Genomic DNA, 17,098 nt, shown 5'->3' with positions numbered 1-17,098 from the left:
CGTAGTGGCTTGCATGAGCTGATCCGTTGTTTGAAGAAAAGAGGGGAAGGATGTCGTGATTGTGTGTAAAAATTCAAATGTTTGTTCAAAAAGGGTGCCTATCCTCCTCGAATCTTTCACTGGCTAAATCGAGCTTACAGTATACCAGAAGAGATAAGACACTTCTGAATTTGCATTATGCATAACAGAGGGTATGGGTCAACTTCCGAAGCAAGGTTGTCGGCTCTCCGGACATTCCTGAAGTCCTGCGTGCCGAGTTTATGAGCTTCAGTCCTTGCTTGGAAGTTGGGTATGGGTATACTATGTGTTTACAGAATAGAGAACAACTGAATGGGCATTATTTTTAGTAGAGAAAAATGAACTAAGAAAAAAAGAAAAACATTTATATGTATTAAAAATTTGCCCATGATAAACAATTTTGAATTCAATATTTACATGCCGGTATATGGCACATTTCAGTTTTTTGGAATTTTGGGTCCTGCTCAATGCTATTCAACTTTGTACTTGTTAAAGTTGTTTGGCTTTATAACTGTTTTGATCTAGGACTCATGTTTGCTGAAAATGACACCCACACACTGTCACCAAACAAATGCGCGTGTTTTAAAATTGTCAATAGTCTCAGAAAAGGATCTGGAAGGGTTACGTAGAATACAAAATATTGTCAAAAAAAAATGAATAGAGAAATATAACTGACAAAAGATATAAAATGAATAAAGGATCAAAAGTATACTGAATACTGTTGAAAATAAAAGAGAATATGTTTTATTATATGGTTATTACAGAAACTTGAAGATGATGTGCCACCGGACAAACAACAATCGAAAAATCTACAAGTTGTTGATAACTTTAGGTTCTTTCATTTCAATTCTTTCAATTTAAAGTATACTTACCATTTTCTTTTCTTTGTGATGAACTTTTAAAGCTATTTTATCATTCCACGATATTTAGATAACTAGCTTTTTTTTTAAATATTTTAGCAGTTTTTCACGTCTATTGAAGTCCGTCGTTGTTCTTTCGATTCGGTTATTAGTTTTAATAAAGAAGGTAGACAACTCTGCAAAAACATGTGAAAATGTCCCGTCCAAATGATTTAAGAATTTTCCAAAGGTTATTGAGAAGAACGATATGCTTGCATCGGAATTTCTCTGCTGGTAAAGGATCTTGACATTTTACTTTTAGTTTTGCTTACATTGTGCACCTTTAAAATGCTTTATTCCAAGTTGACGGACTGTAAACATGAAGCTTTCGAGCTGTTAGTGTTTCGGCAACAGTGAGAACACTCAGAAATTAAAGTGATTATAAACTCAGAACATTGACTTTAAACTCAGAGACATCAAGGGTTCTAAGGCTCTTAATTCAAATGTTTATATTGAATTTTCTATGTAAATAGTATTGATAAGATAATCCCTTTAATGTGACTATACATGTACATATCATTAATAAACATTTACCCATTTATGGGGTGCACCAATAAAGTGGTGGATAATACATACCAAAGAAGAAGAAGAAGTGACACAAATTATACCGCAAATTATAAGTTCGGTCCTAGTCCATAATAATTATGACATCTGGCAAAACTATTTTTTTTCTGGAATGCTTTCCTACATTTTATTTGCACTAGTTCCGCCCCACAGCCCCCACTACTAATATTTCTTATTGATCTAAACAGATGTACGTGCATTTATTGTGAGCCAATGCTCCTTGTTGAAGGCCGTCCTATAATGGTTTACTTTTTTAAAATTGTTATTTGGATGGAGAGACATAACTCATAAGTTCGTTTTGAGAAAGAGAAGTATATACAACATGTACAATGTGTACATGAATTATGTAGTTTCAATCAGCTGTGAAACAAGAAGATGTCACACATGACATTTCCCTTTGACTTTGGTGCTTTGTTGTCATTTATATATATTTTATTACCGTCAATAAAGAAAGATTGAACACATATCCAACTCCTAACTTTTTCACAAACTTGCCGTAACTTGACTCACTAATGAAAAAGGTAAAATTCTGTTGAATATGGTTAGCTAAGAGGTCCAGTTCCGCAGCTAGAATATGGTCTGCCAAGTCACCCACTGATGAAAAAGATAAATCGAGATAAAATTTGTCATGCCAACTCGTCTCACTAATGTCATGTCAAGTGATGCACTCTTGTTGAGTATAGGACCTGTCAATTCACACCACTTTTAAATAAAATGAATACTTATGAAAACCTCAGTGATCTTGTTTTTTGTGTATTTCTTTTCTTTTGGTTGAAAGACATACTTGTAAACTGACCTTGGATGTTTTGACCTTTATCAGGACTCCAGGCATGCCAGGATCGGGTGTATTTAAGCTCTGGATTTTGGAATTAGGGAATTCTTTTTTCTTCATTTCAGGATGTCAGGATTTAAATTTCTGGACCTATGGGATTTTATGTTTTTAAGCGCAGAATTTTGGGGATTGAGACCCTCTCTCACATGTTACCTGCAGGTCACACCTGAGAATTTCACCCCATACCCATGATACCCATGATTTTTGAAATAGCAGCTAGGTTTTTACAGAACCTACCTATTAAATTAATTGTTAATTTTCCCCCATCCTTACCATGCAATGAAAATTTGCCACATGATGTAATTCAAAGAACAATCAATCAATCAGTTATTCGATGAAAAAAAAACAAACAAATATAAACCATATATTTTTTTAAATACTGTAACTATATAGCTTCAATGATGTGTTTTTTTTTCATAAAAAGGTGCAAGCAGTTCTCCTGGAAAGTCTGCCAGCTTACACAACAAAGATCCTTTACCAGTATTTCTCCAAGAAAGAGTTCAGACAATACTAAAGCAGATGACTGGCTTTGATATGGCCAAAGTGTTTTCATTTAATTTAACATTAAAAGGAAAGAAGCCTACATTTGCATTAGTAACAGACGAACAACTTGAAGAGGTGAATAGTTATAATACTATTGAGAATAACTAAAACTATATTTTATACTGATTGATCATGTTTTTTTAAAGAAAAAAAGGTCAAATATACTTAAAAAATAGACAGAAAAGAACAACAAAAATAATTATCTAGACAAGTTCTCAAATACAATGTAAGTCAACATGGTCAAGCTTAATAAAGATGGTAGAAATTGTCAGTTTATTTCTTAAATGTGTTTATAATCTCTTCAAAGGAGTAGGTTTGGTAAAGACCATATTTGACCCCCATTATAAAGTTAAATTTTTCAAGATAAAAAAAGGTTTTAAGTTGAATTAAAGACTTGCATTGTGAGAAAGTTAAATAGAACCAGTTGTGTCAAAGTTTTTTTCTAAAGTGTTGACTTTTACATCCTTAATAGGCCAAGATATCAGATTTTGACAAAATTTGACAAAATCGACCTTAATTGAACCAGGAAATATAGAGCGCAGGAGCCGACAAACAAAATATTCAAGCGGGTTTAGATAGGGTTAAATGAATAATGCCCTTAAAAAATGAAGATTAGAGAATAACAGGGAAAAAAATGAAGACTAGAGAAATGCGGGGTCTAATTTTTTGAAGATTAGAGAAAAAAGGGGTTAATTTTTTGAAAATTAGAGAAGAGGGTGAAATTAAATGTTAACAGAACAACAGACCCCCCATCCAGACCCTCATTCAAGTTTGGCATGTAAAATGTACTTACAAACATTATTTTAATAGAACTTTTATGTCATCAGATGCACTCTATGTTTCCTGTCATACATGTATTATCAATGGGAATTACAAGAGTACTTTTTGTGACATCTTGAATAAAATGCAGGAAAGAAAATTTTCAACAAAAATGTGTTTTTTCTATCAAGTCACTGTACTACATGTAGCTCTGATTCATTGTGATAATTGTCAATAACTCCTAATTTGAATTTTGTGATAAAACAAACCAGTAACACTACATCTCATAAGGACTAGCTATATATAGCTTTTCCCATGCATTCATTTACAGTGGCTGACTTAACACTACATGGTGGGTCTCATTGGGGTCTAAGCGTGACGCGGGATTGCCGATTTTTCGTAAGCGTGAAACGTGAAAGTCAAATTATTGTGTCGTGAAAACTTGCGGGACCCGGGAAATGAAAAAAAAATGAGAATTGGTTACGTACATAGTGTAAGCGGGATACGGGAATCGGACAAAACAGTAAGCGGGATCCGGGATCGGAACCCCCCAATGAGACCCCCTACATGTACCACTTAACAAGTTTATATTGTTGAAATATTCAATTCTTATGTATTCTTAAATATCAAAAGTTGACTTGTAATTTATTTTGATGAAACAAAAAATACAACATATCAGCTACAAAGTTTGGGGAGAGTAGCTTAGATAAGCTAAAGGTTTGCCCGTCATGTTTCCATTCTCATTGTTTGGTAGGGATTTTGTTTATTAGGTTGTCTTTTAAAAAGCCATATCCTTCTCACGCATTTCTAATAATTATATTAATAGAATTTGATAAGCAAAAGAAAAAGCACATTCACTCCAGTCTGGCAGGGTCGAACAAATCTATCTTTCCCCACTCTCTAAAGTGCACTGTAATTTAACAAATTTTTGCAATGTTTTATCATCATGATCATGTTTATTATTGGGATTATATATGGAAAATGAAAACAAACATTTTCAATGTTTATTGCTTTACTTGAAAGATGGCATACTTTAAAATCTCAATGGGTCCCAGACCACAATTATTTTGTAGTGCATTTCTCTTAGAACATAAATGAAAATTAAAAAAATCCCACCTGCGCTTTCTCAATGAAATTTTTACAGTGTGTTGTACATGTTCTACATTTGGGACAAATTATATCAAAACTATAGAAAACTTCATCAGCTCTATAGTCGCTGTCAGCTGAAATTCGTAGCAGTTATCAATAAAAATAATCTAAACTAAACACCACGTTCACTCGAGATATAGTTTTTCACATTCCATTCATAAATCGCAAAAAGAAAAACCACTACTGACCTACCTTTTAAGTGATTGCACTGTGATAATCTTGACCTTCACATTTTCCAAAACTATTTTGAATGGTGGAATCCGCCATTGTTTTTTCCGGAAGTGTTCCCCTGGAGTTCAATTTCATAACATTTGCATAAAGCGCGGGAAACCGTATCACATCAATGAAAAGAACATTTCAGGAAACTGCGTAAATGACGAATTTCACATGTAAACAAATGATCCTCATAGAAACGAAGATGGCGGAATTACAATGGAAAACATTCTGGAAAATGTGAAGGTCAGGATTATTACAGTGCGATCACTTAAAAGGTAGGTCCGTAGTGATTTTTCTTTTCGCGATTTATGAATGGAATGAGAAAAACTATATCCCGAGAGAACGCAGTTGATAGTTAAGATTATTTTTACCGATAACCGCTACGAATTTCAGCAGACGGCGACTATAACTTAAAATATGGACAATTTTATGTTTAGGGCGTCTTGAAATCTTTTGACGGCTTCTGAAGTGCTAATTTTTAACCTTTTTCAGCTGGACCAAATCACTACTTTCCTCTCAAATTCTTGACCAAAATTTTTTTACAGTGTAATTTCACCCCCCTACTTGCAATTTGAGGCATAAAACATGGAGAAATAAATTTGGAGGGGGGTATAAAAAACATTGGCAGGTAACCCACTGTCAACACTAGGGACTATACATGTATTTGTGAACAACGAAAATCAAGGGACGACAATTGTGGTCTCGGACTAATAATTGTAATTAATTGATCTCATGTTTTTATTCATTTGAATAATAAGGACATCTGGTATAATTGATAACCAATGTGACAAGGCCCTGACATGAGAAATGTTAATAAATACATCAGCCTGATTTACAACAAATAAATATGACCTTCATGAACCAATATCAACCATTATCTTATGATATTTTGAATGTACCTTTTTTTTACACTATAAAAAAAAGATGTGGTATGTTTGCCAATGAGCAATGATGAGACAACTCTCCAAAATAGACAAAATAATTCAGATATCAACAACTATACCCATAGGGCCTTCAACTGCAATAATAAATCCACATGAACGCAAAAACTTCTGAATTAACAGAACTTCATTATTTATCTTTACAGATGCATTTGAAAGCCATAAGAAAGGCAGTATACAAACTACAGATGCCACCAGTAATGAAGGCTGATGAACCTGTGGAACAAGTGTACGGTCAAGATCCAGAGATAGCTAATCTTTTAGACTTCAAATTTATCTTCACAGACATTAGTATAGGACTTAAAGATAGAGTAAGTTAGAACAATAGTAAAACAATAATACAAGGTAAATTCAAGGGAGGTTCTTAAAATCTGACAAGATTATAAGTTATATATCAGCTTTAGGTAAAATCTAGAGACTTATATTGCTAGCTTATGTTAGATCCAGAGATAGCAAGTCTTTTATACTTCAAATATGTATTCATAGACATTAAAATGGAGAATGGAAATGGGGAATGTGGGACAAAAACCTGACCAAAGAGAAGAAAATAGCCAAAGGCCACCAACGGTTCTTCAATACAGCAAAAAAATCTCACACCTGGAGGCATGCTTCAGCTGGTGTGCTTCAGCTGGCCCCTAAACAAAACCGTGTACTTGTTTAGTAGTAATGCAGGTCATGCTAAACTCTGAAAGATATAAAAAAAAAACTAAAATTGAAAATCATACAAGACTAACAATAGCCAGGGGCTCCTGACTTGGGACTGGCACAAAATGAGGCAGGGTTAAACATGTTGTTTTTTTTAAATCTCAACATCTCAACCCTCCCCCTATACCCCAGCCAATGTAAAAAAACACAAACACATACTAGCAATTTTTAATATGCACAGTAAAACTCAGTACTACATTAGTATGTGACTAAAAATAGATTGAAAGATAAAACTACAGAACTCCAAGGTTAATTAAAAAGTGAAAAGTTCATTAACATCAGACTTAACATGCTTAATGGAGGTACATGATACAAAGGGAATATTTATAACTCATTAGTTGAAGAAAAACTGAAAATGACATGGCTGAAATGAAAAATGACAAAAAGACAAACAAGTTGGCAAGTCACTTCGAATTCATAGAAGACTAAAGACAGAGCAACACATGAAGGTTGCACTTTGTAAATACAGCAGTTGCTCAAACCCGCCTCTTTTGGGGAGTAATTTAATATTCATAGAAAATTTATTTTGTTTACATACTGGTTCCCAGTTATGCTCTCTGTGTTCCATATCGCAGAGACAGAACTTGGGACTGTTACCAGTAAATAAATACGTGCATATTGTTTACATTGAAATCTGTGGTAACCTTTCATTCGAGGTATGGGTAGTTAAGAAAATTAGTGTAAGTTTAAACTCTGAGACTTCAGGGCATATAAACGTTGAAAATATGCCGCACAGCCCTATATTTTGACCTTTCAAAAAAATTGTGGTGCATATGAACTTTCAATTCTAGGATAAGATTTGTTTTCCAAACTTATTAGTAAAAGTGGTACAGTTTTAGCCGTTTTATTTAAAAGGAGTTCCTATGAGAAATTGCATTGTCAATATTTACAGAAATGCAACCCGAACAACCCCCACCAAACTATAAGACTGACCTCAGATGCTGTTCAAAGAATCGATTCATGCAGATGCTCGGCATGTGGTACCTGTCAGTGAGTTTGTAAATTGAATGACAAATGTGTATTTTGTTATAGGAATTAGTTATACTTTTGTTTTATGTTGTTCATGCAAGTTAAGAGTAGGTATATGAAAAATTTGTACATGTATTTTAAAATATTAGTTAATTATGCATATGTAGTACTTACAAATGTATGTTTTATTCAGGATAGACATGTGACAGTAAGGGACACAGATGGCAGTCTGAGACCTGCAACATCAGATGAGAAACAGAGAGCATGTCAGATGTACAGTACGAATGAAGTTCGCAAAGTTATAATGCCAAAAATGTTTGAACCAGATTATCTTGAGGTTAATATATAGGACAAGGAAAAAATATATACTGTGGATTCATTATTATTCGTTGGATACCAATTTTCGTGGATACAGATGAACCACAAAATTAAAAGTTCAATGAATAACAAATTTTCTTAAAGCTTGTAATGCTGACCTCAACAACCACAAAATTAAACATCCACTAACATACAAACTTTTCTTTATCAATGAAAATTGGTATCCACGGCACGAAAATAAATGAATCCACAGTATTAGGGCATAGATAAATGTATGGGAAATGGCTTCAAACCCTTATGCTTAATATTTTGCTTCTGAAAAGTATAATTTCAATTTGATCCTGTCTAAAAATATGAAATTATGAAATATTGTAAATTCGATAAGAATGCACCATCTTTGTTTCTAAAATATTTTGATATCTTCAGTTGTTGTGGTTACCGAAGCTTGTAAATAGGATTTTTTGTTTATTGGTTTACTTCCACTGATGGTTATTATCTTATATTCAATGAAATGTTGTATGTAATTTTCATTGTAGTACTGGACATGATAAAAGTTGACTGATTCTTTATAAATTCTGGATAATTATTTTTGAAAAATACCAGAATTTAACAAAGACTAAATGGGGGAAACAATGGTGGTATTACTCCAATACCATGGTATTGTCAAACTTTATTCTCTTTTAGTTTTATGGATATATTTCTTGTGGAAGTTCTTTATAAAAGTTTTTTCAATTTTACACCCTGGGATAAATACTTCATCAGAAATACATTGTGTTTGTTATCTTGGGTCTCAGTCCGTCTGTAAAATCAAGGTTTTATGGAATGATGCACCAATTTAAAAATTTTATCGGTTTGCAGAGGTGAATTTAAACTGTAGAATGGTATAATATTTAAGCCTTTGGTATGAGGCTAGGTCAAGGTATTGTCTAATAAGTTTAACTACTGTATCATTAGTCTGTTTATACTGAGGTTGTGAGTTTGAATCACTCACATACTGACGTAGTTCAACTCTAATCTTAATTGACCAGAATTATGAATTTTTCGACAAAAGGTGTTTGTTCTCTCCAGGCTTTCTTGGCTTCCTACATCATTAAAAACTGATTGTAGTGGCATTAACCACCAATGATTCAAAATCATTTAGCCTTTAAAAAAATTCACTGTAAAAAAATCAATTAAATTGCCAAGTTTGAATAACGCAGTACTGATATCTACATAAGACTAAGTAATGAAAACAATACACAATGTTGTTCACTGTTTTTGCCTGTTAAATGAATAATTTTGTTATTTAAGGTAAAATAGTTATGATGAAATATTGTTCCTGGGTAATACTAATAAAAATTGAAATATCTATTTTCGTTTTAGAATATATTGCATGAAAAGAACTACATATATTTATTAGAGCGAGCTTGTATACAGTTTGAACCAGACAGCCCAGATTTTATTAGGGTAAGTCATTTTATAAGATTTCTATTTTTTGATATGATTTTATGTTATGAAAAATTAGTGTTTCCATGCATACATGAAAAGTAAAATAACAAAAATACTGAACTAGTAGGAAAAGTCCATTATCAAATGGCAAAATCAAATGTTCAAACACATCAAACAAATGAAAAACAATTGTCATATTTCTGACTTGGAAGAGGAATTTTCTCATGTAGAAAATGGTGGATTAAACCTGGTTTCAAAGCTAGCTAAACCTCCCACTTTTATGACCATCACATCAAATTCCGTATAATACATATGACATACAATGTATAATACCATCATTTTGATTTCGACAATTTAAGTTGGAGTTATGGGACTTTGACAATAATTTTTTATTGTTACACAATGATACCTTGTGTTTTGTGTTCTCGTGTTTGTCTTTTCTTTTATTTTTAAAGATGTTGTCAGATTTCTCTTTGACTTTTTAGTTTGAATGTCCCTCTTGATTCTTTTGTACATAAAAAAAGAAAAAGTTGTATGATTGCCTATGAAAAATAAAAATGGTAAATTTAAATAAAAATTATGGAATTGATATTTTACTTGTATTAAAACTTATAATAGGACTTTTGCCTGGCAATCTGAATTATGAAGTGAAAATTGTAGATAAAACAACCTGCATGGTTATAAAAGATAAATTTAAACTTTCTAAAACTGTCTGTTTTATAATTTTTTAAATAATAACTTATAAGGTTTCAACTCCATTAGGAAAAGTTGACCTTAGATATCAATGGATTTTACAATTTTTTAGGGCTTTGTTGGTTATATAGCTCTCTAGTTAATTCCCATTTCATTCATCTTTGGCTGTCAAATATTGGCTTTAAGCATTCCTAATGAAGATAAATCAAGAGAAGTGTTACAGACGCATAAAATTTATAACATGTTGGTTTATTTATTTTTAGCTCTAGAATTATACATGCAAAGTTTATCTGATTTTTTTTTAATCTCATTTTAGGTTTGTAACCGAGTATACAACCATGTAGCAGACACACAGACATTCGATGCCTTGAGATCGACCAGATTTTTTGGACCAATGACATTTTATTTTGCCTGGAATAATAGAATAGAATCCTTACTTACAGATATGATACAGAATGATTTGTAAGTTGTTGTTAATTAATCATTAAGGGGCACTAGCTGTTAAATTCATGTTCACCTATTTTAATCAAATTCTCATATTTGTTTTATAACAATGTAAAACATTTTTCCAAACTATTAAAAGTCTAAAATAAACAATAAACAGGGCTCAGGAATTAAAATATATAGCTTTTTTTCGTGTGAATTTTAGTCTAGGAGCCATCTAATTAATTATCGAGTTGACCTCTAATGTCGTCCGATGACCTTATTTATAAGTGATGTAAACATAAACATAAATATAAATATGAATAGATTAAGCAAACTGGTGCTGTTTGATTATTTTAGATTTATTTAATTTAATATTATAGATGAAAAATAACTGTTTATCATCATTTTTACCTGTATAAAAATGATATTTTGTGGAACAAATCAGTCAATCAAATGAACACCATTTGTTTCACTTTCAATGTTGACATTCTTTTCCTTTAAATAAATTCACACATACAAATCACGTGTTATCCATCTCAAGCTAAGGTGTTAAATAGAAGGTCACATGAATACGAATAAATGAGGTCGAATTATTTACTTACAAGTGAATAATTCATTATCAATGTTTGTTAGCTTATTTTGACAAAATTGAACCATACTGGCTGCTAAAATTGAATTATTATTTCATTATTTGCATTTCATAAAGGATTGGGCAAAAAAAACCCAACAATAGATTTTTTGTTGAGCCTGCAACTTTTGTTGCAGAAAGCTCGACATAGGGATAGTGATCTGGTGGCTGCGGTGTTAGCTAACTTCTTAAAAGGTTGATATTTTAGAAGGTGAAAGACCTGGATGCTTCATACTTTGTATATAGATGCCTCATGTTACGAAATTTCCATCAGTCACATGTCCAATGTCCTTGACCTCATTTTCATGGTTCAGTGACCACTTGAAAAAAAAGTTCAGAATTTTTGTAATGTTGAATTCTCTCTTATTATAAGTAATAGGATAACTATATTTGGTATGTGCATACCTTGCAAGGTCCTCATCCCCGTCAGACAGTTTTCACTTGACCTCAACCTCATTTCATGGATCAGTGAACAAGGTTAAGTTTTGGTGGTCAAGTCCATATCTCAGATACTATAAGCAATAGGGCTAGTATATTTGGTGTATGGAAGGACTGTAAGGTGTAAATGTCCAACTGGAAGGTGTCATCTGGCCTTGACTTCATTTTCATGGTTCAGTGGTTATAGTTAAGTTTTGTGTTTTGGTCTGTTTTTCTCATACTTTATGCAATAGGTCTACTATATTTGTTGTATGGAATGATTGTAAGGTGATCATGTCTAGCAGGCAGATGTCATCTGACCTTGACCTCATTTTTATGGTTCAGTGGTCAAAGTTTAGTTTTAAAGTTTTGGTCTTTTTATCTAATATTATAAGCCAAAGGTCAACTATATTTGGTGTATGGAAATATTTTATGATCTATATGTCAGTGGTGCAGGTTTTATTTGACCTCGACCTCATTTTCACGGTTCATTGCACAGTGTTAAGTTTTTGTGTTTGGGCTATTTTTCTTAAGCTTTAAGTAATAGGTCAACAATATTTGTTGTATGGAAGCATTGTTAGCTGTACATGTCTGCCTGGTATGGTTCATCTGACGTGACCTCATTTTCATGGTTCATGGGTCTTTGTTTAGCTATCTTGGTTTATGTTAAGTTTATGTGACAGTTGTAATAAAGCTTTATACTTAGGACTATCAACATTATATCAATGATTAGTAAATAAGGCGAGACATTTCAGTGTGTGCACTCTTGTTATATATCTCGTAGTTAGTGCCCCTTTAAGAATGTGCTTAGGTGAGGTTTAGAAATTTGTGTCAAATGTTCGCACTCCTTTTTTTTTCCTACAATAAATACTTATAATGTCCATTTTACTATTCATCATACCACCATTGATTTTCCCCCATTTGTCTTTGTTAAATTATCAAAAAATTGTGCAGAATTTATCTTTGTTTCAAATAAAGAAATACTTGGCATGAGTAAACTTTTATCCGGTCCAATACTATAGAAAAAAATCACTTAACTAACATTAATTTCATTGCATATAAGAAAATAACCATCACTGGACGTTAATCAATCAACGTTCACCTCTTTTTAACCTGTTTACAAGCTTTAGTAACCATGTAACCTCAAGTTTTTTAATATTCTATAGAAAGCCCAAATAGAAAAAAAAAGTGCTTTGAAATACCCAAGATATATGTTTATGACCCAGAAATGTTTTACCGCAATGAAATGGAGGATAACCTACAACTGTCAAATTCATGCGAATATTTTTTTCAACATATTTATTGTATGCAACCAGATGTGACGTACTATGATTAATTAACTGGCATTACTCTTAAAACACTTCAATAACTCATAAAAGGTCATTTACCAAAATTTAAAAAGGTCCTTGATTTCTTTTATTTCAATTTGAGACCCAAATAAAACCAATGCAAATTTTTTTTTTTTCATTTAGATTAAAATATGAAAATTAAATTATAAATTAAACATGTATTTAATTTTTTCAGGTTAGAAGATGCTATAGATTTGATAGAGTTATATCAGATTATTCACCCAGATGTTAAACTGTTAGAAGGTTTAAATATGGTTACCATGGAAATTGATAATGTTGAACAGTCTGAAGAAGCTATGAAACAATTAAAGAAAAATAAGATAATGAATGGATACTGCATTAAAAGGGAAACAGATGAAAATACTATTAGTGAAAAACTGAAGATTTTAATGGTAAGGTTTTATTTGAAGAGACAAGTAGTATTGAACTAAATATAATGACTTATGATGTACAGTAGTTATTGTTTGTTTATCTAGATTAGAATGATTGTTTTCCCATTTGAATGGGTTTACACTAGTAATTTTTGGGGCCCTTTATAGCTTGCTGTTTGGTGTGAGCCAAGACTCTGTGTTGAAGTCCGTACCTTGACCTATAATGGTTTACTTTTATAAATTGTTACTTGGATGGAGAGTTGTCTCATTGGCACTCAAACCACATCTTCCAAAATATATATATTATAAAAATTAACTGGCCTGTCCCAAACTTTTCAGTATAAAAAGTAATTGATTTCATTTGCAAGATATTTTTACCAAGGTCACCTTGAGCAAAAGCATTACTAAATAACAATCTACAGTCTGTTCGTCCAATGGTATTAAAGTTTTTTTGGCTTTTATGAAAGGGATTAATTATACATTTGTTTAGCAGCTTGATTATTTGAAGTAGATTCAGGAGATAACTGTATTGTATTTTAAGCTTGGGCTTCGTAAAGTGTAGATTTTACTGTCGCAAATTGATTTTACCTAGTGACGCTAGTTACTAAACAATGTGACAATGTCAAACATAAACACTGGACATATTTATATATTGTGTACCCTTCAGAATGGTTTCAACGATGACTTAAGGAGGATCTGAGTCTCAAAATGTGATATCCATGTTTTTTTTGTGAGAAATAACATATTAAAAAAAAATTGGAATTCAAAATGGTGGCTTTCTTAGTTGGGGCCTGGTAGAAAATATTTGTCAACGTCCAATGAAAATTACAATAACAAACGAATTGTCTTAGAATTAACATCTGCCATGCTGTTTGCTGATATTTCAAAATTTTACAATGCTCATTGAAACAATTGAAAATTTTCATCAAAGTTTTCTTAACTTCTTAGTAATTGAATTATTATATATTATAATTTTTAGTTCGAACTATTTTTGGCCTCTATGGAAGAAAGTGGTTTTATGTCGTTCTAGAGCTTGATAATGTTGAATTGTAGCTATTAACAATTTTTACATCTCCTGTTTATCAATAGTTTGAAATTTTACTACACTAATTGTACAAGGACAAATTTCATCAAAGTCTTCTTTGCTATTTAAGATTAGTTATGTTTCAGCATACAAATAAGCAGGTGTGGTATGATTACTAATGAGACAATTATCCACCAGAATTCAAATGGCAAAGTTAAAAGTAATTAAGTACAGCCTGCAAATTATATTTTGATAATTTTTTTTTATGTCAAACTGGTATGTCTTGATATATGTTTTATGCATGATTAATTTAAATTTTCAGGATTTTTGTAAGCACCATGCCAGTAAAGAACATGCATCAGAATTAGAACTTTCTATACAGACCTATGAAGACAGACTACAATCACACCAGATAACAAAACAAAATGCATAGTTGTCATAAATGTTTATTTCTAAATTTGTATAATGGTTGTTTGCATTTTGAATTGTATATATAATGTTTTTGTAACTATTAAAAAGAAGAAAAGGTTTCTGCATACAGCATGTTTTTATATTTGATGATAATTATATAACAAGCATTTACTGATAGATGATTTTGGAAACCGGTTTTGTCTAGCCTGAATTAAGTCCGAAAATCAATATTTAAGACATCAATAATGATTAGTTCAGTATATGGGCTCCGTCGGATAGACATCAACCTTATGCAAGTCATTATCAATATATATGTTATCCGGTCTCGGAATGAAATTAAGTCTCTATCAAAAGTTTGTAACGGTTTGAAAATTGAGTTGTTAAAAGAACCATATAAGACAGACCAACAGTCATCTTTTATTTCGTATTTTAACATTTGGAATGTTCCTAAAATCAGTCAAAGTTGTATACAGGTACATGTTAATGTGTACTTGCATAAGGCTGATTTCTATCCGACGCAGCTCATATCATGTATATTGGAAAGTAGTAAATGAAGGTCTTTTATAATCATCAGAACATCTGATTTGTATGTGGGTTATATAGCCCTGCCCCTTCAGTCATGGTCTATTGAATCTGAAACTTTTACTTATTATATATATATAAGTTAAATGTAACCACTAATGATTGGTAGTATGGGTGTCTCTGCCATTTTGAATGGTAAATGAGCAGAGCACAAAAAGTCCAAATTTCAAATCAAGTCAGCAAAATTTGGAAATTTAATCTAGATGCAAAACCAGAAATTTTACAAAAGGCAAAACAGTACTTCATGATGCGTCAATGTAACTCTTAAACTTATTGATTAATGTATGTGAAAAAAAATTTAATGAAACTAGTATTACCCTAAATCAACTGTCCAATAAGATATGTGATACAGATGTAGATAGTTACCACAAAATCAAAATGGAAGCAAGAAATCTGTTAAAAAACAACAAAGAGGAATATGACAACAGAAAAAAGTCAAAGATGAAAAGCTGAACTCTCCAGCTGTAATTGTAACACAGATATGGTCAAAAATAATTTCCAGAAAATTGTCAGATGACAGTGGTCGAATCAGGGATGATGATCTTATAAAAGCGAAAGTGAGAGGAGATGGGAATTGTTTCTACAGATGTATAAGCCTTTTTCTCTGTGGCATTGAAAACCACCATTATAAAATAAGACAAGCAACAGTAAAATGTATGAACATGAAGATACATTTTTAATAGATGAAAACTTTAATTCACATATGGCTCATCAGTCAATGACTGATGACACACTAGAATCATGGGCAACAGAAGTTGAAATAACTGTGCAACTGTAAGTGAAATGTATGACTATACAATATTTGTAAAAACTAAAATAGATGGAATAGTTGCATGGATTAAATATTCACCAATGAATGGTGCACATAATAAAGAAAGATGGATAACCATTGAGCATTTCCAAATATTGTATAGTCATACATTTCACTTACAGTTGAAACTTAAGCAGAAAAAGTGTGTATGTAAGCAAATTCATCTTACAACAAGTAGCATCCAAGAACAAAAAAATATAGTTGGAAACAAAGAAGTACAAAATGATGAGATAGATTGGTTTGATCAATTAATATAAAAGATAATAGTAATAAAGACACAGAACCAATAACTAACAAACCTGAGAAAGAAAAGAAAAATATTTTAGAAAACGAAGTCAGAAATACAAGTTGCCCAGTCATTAATCTGTCCAATTAAAATCTAAATACAAAACACATGTCATTGCTATCAAAAGGATTGTCTTTCTTGCTCAAAAGAAGATAAATATTGGTAAAGTTTTAGCAGATTTATCAGAATTGGAAAGAAGATTGAGACTTACAAAATATTTTTACAACATCAAGGAACATGAAGAAATTAAAGAGAAATCAGAATGCAGCAAAAAACGTAGATTTTTTTTTTTTTTTTACACCAAAACCAGGAAAAACATCTGGTTAAGTACTTACATAGTAGGTAGTTACAGGAGATGTCATGACTTGTCTGAACAGCGAATAATATCAATAAATCTTACAACAAAAGAAGAAAACGCTCTTAAGGATATTTTACAAGATGATGATATAGTTGTACGGAAGGCAGATAAAGGATCAGGAATAGAATTTATCAACAAAGAAGAATATTGATGGGTCTTATGTAGACAAAACGCGCGTCTGGCGTATAAAACTATAATCCTGGTACTTTTGATAACTACTTACACCACTGGGTCGATGCCACTGCTGGTGGACGTTTCGTCCCCGAGGGTATCACCAGCCCAGTAGTCAGCACTTCGGTGTAGACATGAATATCAATTATATGGTCATTTTCATAAATTTTCTGTTTACAAATCTTTGAATTTTTCGAAAAACTAAGGATTTTCCTACCCAAGGAGGAGAT

General features: G+C 31.9%; 1 protein-coding gene across 1 annotated transcript; it reads left to right on the top strand.

Moving 5' to 3' along the window:
* The first annotated feature begins 1,034 nt into the window (after positions 1–1,034).
* LOC134692048 (small ribosomal subunit protein mS22-like) lies at positions 1,035–14,783 on the top strand. Its single transcript, XM_063552403.1, has 8 exons — positions 1,035–1,151; positions 2,738–2,931; positions 6,068–6,232; positions 7,789–7,932; positions 9,276–9,359; positions 10,351–10,496; positions 13,030–13,246; positions 14,572–14,783. Exons 1-8 carry the CDS (start codon positions 1,073–1,075, stop codon positions 14,680–14,682), a joined length of 1,140 nt encoding a protein of 379 aa, XP_063408473.1. The 5' UTR covers positions 1,035–1,072; the 3' UTR covers positions 14,683–14,783.
* The last annotated feature ends 2,315 nt before the right edge of the window (positions 14,784–17,098 follow it).

This window comes from Mytilus trossulus, chromosome 12 (genome assembly GCF_036588685.1).
Source record: "Mytilus trossulus isolate FHL-02 chromosome 12, PNRI_Mtr1.1.1.hap1, whole genome shotgun sequence".
NCBI lineage: Eukaryota > Metazoa > Mollusca > Bivalvia > Mytilida > Mytilidae > Mytilus > Mytilus trossulus.
This window is presented reverse-complemented; position numbering and strand designations above follow the sequence as displayed.

What these genes read in the sequence shown, in the direction of transcription:
- LOC134692048 (XM_063552403.1), top strand. Translation starts at nt 1,073, where the DNA reads ATGTCCCGTCCAAATGATTTAAGAATTTTCCAAAGGTTATTGAGAAGA. An exon ending in GTATAGGACTTAAAGATAGA is followed by an intron (nt 6,233 to 7,788) that starts GTAAGTTAGAAC and finishes TGTTTTATTCAG; the next exon opens with GATAGACATGTGACAGTAAG. An exon ending in AAAAACTGAAGATTTTAATG is followed by an intron (nt 13,247 to 14,571) that starts GTAAGGTTTTAT and finishes TTAAATTTTCAG; the next exon opens with GATTTTTGTAAGCACCATGC.